The 3,357-nt window shown below is 36.5% G+C and overlaps 1 protein-coding gene across 1 annotated transcript; it reads left to right on the forward strand.

Moving 5' to 3' along the window:
- The first annotated feature begins 208 nt into the window (after positions 1-208).
- On the forward strand, positions 209-2,670 carry LOC145679682 (uncharacterized). Its single transcript, XM_081750256.1, has 2 exons — positions 209-2,357; positions 2,457-2,670. Exon 1 carries the CDS (start codon positions 438-440, stop codon positions 2,061-2,063), a length of 1,626 nt encoding a protein of 541 aa, XP_081606382.1. The 5' UTR covers positions 209-437; the 3' UTR covers positions 2,064-2,357; positions 2,457-2,670.
- Positions 2,671-3,357: the final 687 nt, after the last annotated feature.

Here is a 3,357-nt window from a genome sequence, read left to right on the forward strand (position 1 = left end):
ATTGTATTCAAGATGTCAATGTACTGCGACAAGCATGCGTTTCGTTTATGACGTCATTTGAAACAGAAACCAAAGTGAATCCCTTCTTGGAGACGATCACGATTGCAAGTGCTTCCAATTTAGTATTTCGCCGGAATTTCCTTAAACCCAATACCATAGGAATTCTACCGGCACATGGCTATCGATGGAGAAGTACCCAATCGATCGCTGCAATGCAATGGCTGGCCTACATTGAAAAAAGCGAAGGAAAACAAATCTTACATGCGGCCCGACCAAAAGAAGTGTTTATTGCGGGATTCCATGTTGATGGCTACTACCAAGATCCTGAGACGTTAGAGAAGCACGTCTACGAGCATGCCGGCTGCTTTTATCACGTGTGTTAAGTATGTTTTACTACAGGCCGTAATCAGCCCATCTACAGCAATCCAGAAGACACCATGGAATTCCGTTATGAACGAACGCAACGCAAAAATGCAAGACTGCGTGAATTGGGGTACATTGTACATGAAATGTGGGAGTGCGAATTTAATCAGTTCTTAAAACAAAATCCTGCAATGGCGACGTATCTGAAGAATCACCCGTACATGAACCGCAGACCATTAAATCCAAGAGATAGTTTTTTTGGAGGAAGGACCAATTGCGTGAAATTGTACCACCAAGTCGAAGAAAAAGCGGGGGAAGTAATAAAATATTTCGATATTGTCTCGCTTTATCCTTACATCAATAAGTGTGCTAAATACCCTGTAGGCCATCCACGAATTTATCTACAGGGTGATGAAAATATACCACCAATAAATAAAGTCAATGGTCTAATCAAAATGACGATATTACCAAGTCGCCATCTTTATCATGGTCTCCTGCCTTACCGATGCAACAAGAAACTACTCTTTCCACTGTGTGCTGCGTGTGCCGAAGAAATGAACCCAGACCCTACAGCAACGTGTACACACAACGATCAGGAGCGATGCCTCACTGGAACATGGGTATCATATGAAATCCAGAAAGCAGTAGAATTAGGATATCAACCAGTGGAAATTTTTGAAATTTGGGATTATGACATTGAACAATATGATCCCATCACGAAAACAGGTGGCTTGTTCACGGAATATATCAATACATTTTTAAAATCAAAAATGGAAGCGTCTGGCTGGCCTAGTTCCTGTGTGACCGAAGAAGACAAATCAAAATTCATACAAACCGTCCTGGAGCGTGAAGGTATTGCATTGGATCCGTCCAAAATTGAAAATAATCCTGCACGAAGAAGTTTATCTAAGCTTTGTGTTAACTCATTATGGGGAAAGCTTTGCCAAAGATCAAACTTTAGCCAGACCACAATTATTGACCGGCCGGAAGAATTTTATGAAAAACTCACTTCCCCCGACATTAAACTCCATCAAATTGTACCCATCAATGATACGATGTTGTATGCGTTCTGGGAGTACAATGAACATGTGCCTGTTCAAAACCGAAACACCAATGTCGTGTTAGGTGCATTTACAACATGTCAGGCACGCCTGGAACTGTACAAGTACCTGGAAATGTTGCAGGAACGTGTTTTATATTTCGACACGGATTCTGTAATATTTACAGAAAAGCCCGGGGAGCCAACCATTGAACCTTCAACGTACTTGGGATGCTTATCGAATGAGATGGAGTCTTACGGACCACGAGCATACATCAAAACATTTGTCAGTGGAGGACCAAAAAATTACAGCCTAGAAATATACAATCCGGATACCAACGTCACCAGTTACATATGCAAAATTAGAGGATTTACATTAAATTACAATGCAGGACAACAATTAAATTTCAATACGCTAAAAGAAATGATTACAAATCAATGCCGTGGACAAGTCACCATCACTATCCCCCATAAGATATGCAGGACCAAAGACCATACCATCGTCACACGCAAAGAAGAAAAAATGTACAGTATCCAGTACACAAAACGTCGATTTAAAGAATTCAATTCTTATGATACGGTTCCGTACGGGTACGTTAAAAAACAGAAGATGGAACTGGAAAAAGAAGATGAAGAAGAAAAAACTGTAAACACCCAATAAGACCGCCATTTCTTTTTTCCTTTTCCTTTTCTTCTTTCCCTTCCTTAACCACAAAGCAGCAACACCAAGAAGAAGAAAATGAAGTACCCACAAGAGTTCATAAACCACCACCAACACCATCAGTGGAAGAAATGTAGTCATCTCGTACCGAAGGAGGAACCTTAACCATAAAGCAGCAACACCAAGAAAAAATGCAGTACCCAGAAAAAGTTCGTAAACATCCATCAGTGGATGAAATGGTGTTATCTCGTACCCGAGGAGGAAGATGAGCCTAAACAGATCCATCATTTACGAGTAAGTTTTATTTCTCTCTTATCAATATTGACTCATTTTTATTGTTTCAGAAAAAAGAAATTCTTAAAGTAATCCGTCGTTTCTTCTTTTTCTTTACAGGATACGTCTACAACATTCGAAGATGATGACACGTCCAACATATTCATTAAACTAGATCCTGTATTTATTATGTTAATAAACTTGTATGAGAAGAGCACATACCTTTCGTTAAAATACAACAAGTTGAAAAAAAATATGTTTTATTATTTCTTGAAACCCTGAACACTTGTTTTCAAATAAATGGTAATCTTGAAAATTTAAGGTGGAAAATATATCCAAGATTTGGTTTACATGATTTTGTTCGAAAAAATAATTAAAGAATTTTTAGTGTCCAAAATTTGGTTTTTAATTTAGTTCGAAAAAAAATTGGATTTGAAAATTTTTAGATGTGGTTTACAACTTTAGTTCGAAACTTGTTTTTAAAAATTGGTTCGAAATTTTTTGAAATTTGTTTTGGTTCGAAAATTTTTTGTTCGAAAATTTTTGATCTGAAAATTTAGTTCGAAAGTTTTTAGTTTAAAATTTTTTGTTAAAAAAATTATTTAAATTTTTAGTTCGAAAATATTTTGTAATTTTTGTTTCAAAATTTTTTAGTTCGAAAATTTTTTGTTTGAAAATTTTTGTTTGAAATTTTTTAGTTCGAAAAATTTTTTAGTTTAAAATTTCTTGTACTCTGCGGAACCGTTTCGAAAAGAATCGGAGCAGTTTAGGTAAGAAAAATCTGGCAACACTGTTTCCATTAATGAAGCGTTTACTGAGCAATAAATCGCTTAAACTCACAACAATGTGTTATAAGAAATCTACAAGCGACACCCCTCTTTCACCATTGTTACTTCCAGAGACATAGGCTACTAATTCAAGGACAAGATCTCCATCAAGGTAAGAATCATCTTATCTGTCAAAGAGAACGATAATATTTAATGTAAACTTCAGTACAATATCATGATACCAAAAAAGGGTT

Source organism: Thermobia domestica, chromosome 2, assembly GCF_964235325.1.
Source record: "Thermobia domestica chromosome 2, izTheDome1.hap1.1, whole genome shotgun sequence".
In the NCBI taxonomy this organism is placed as follows: Eukaryota; Metazoa; Arthropoda; class Insecta; order Zygentoma; family Lepismatidae; genus Thermobia; species Thermobia domestica.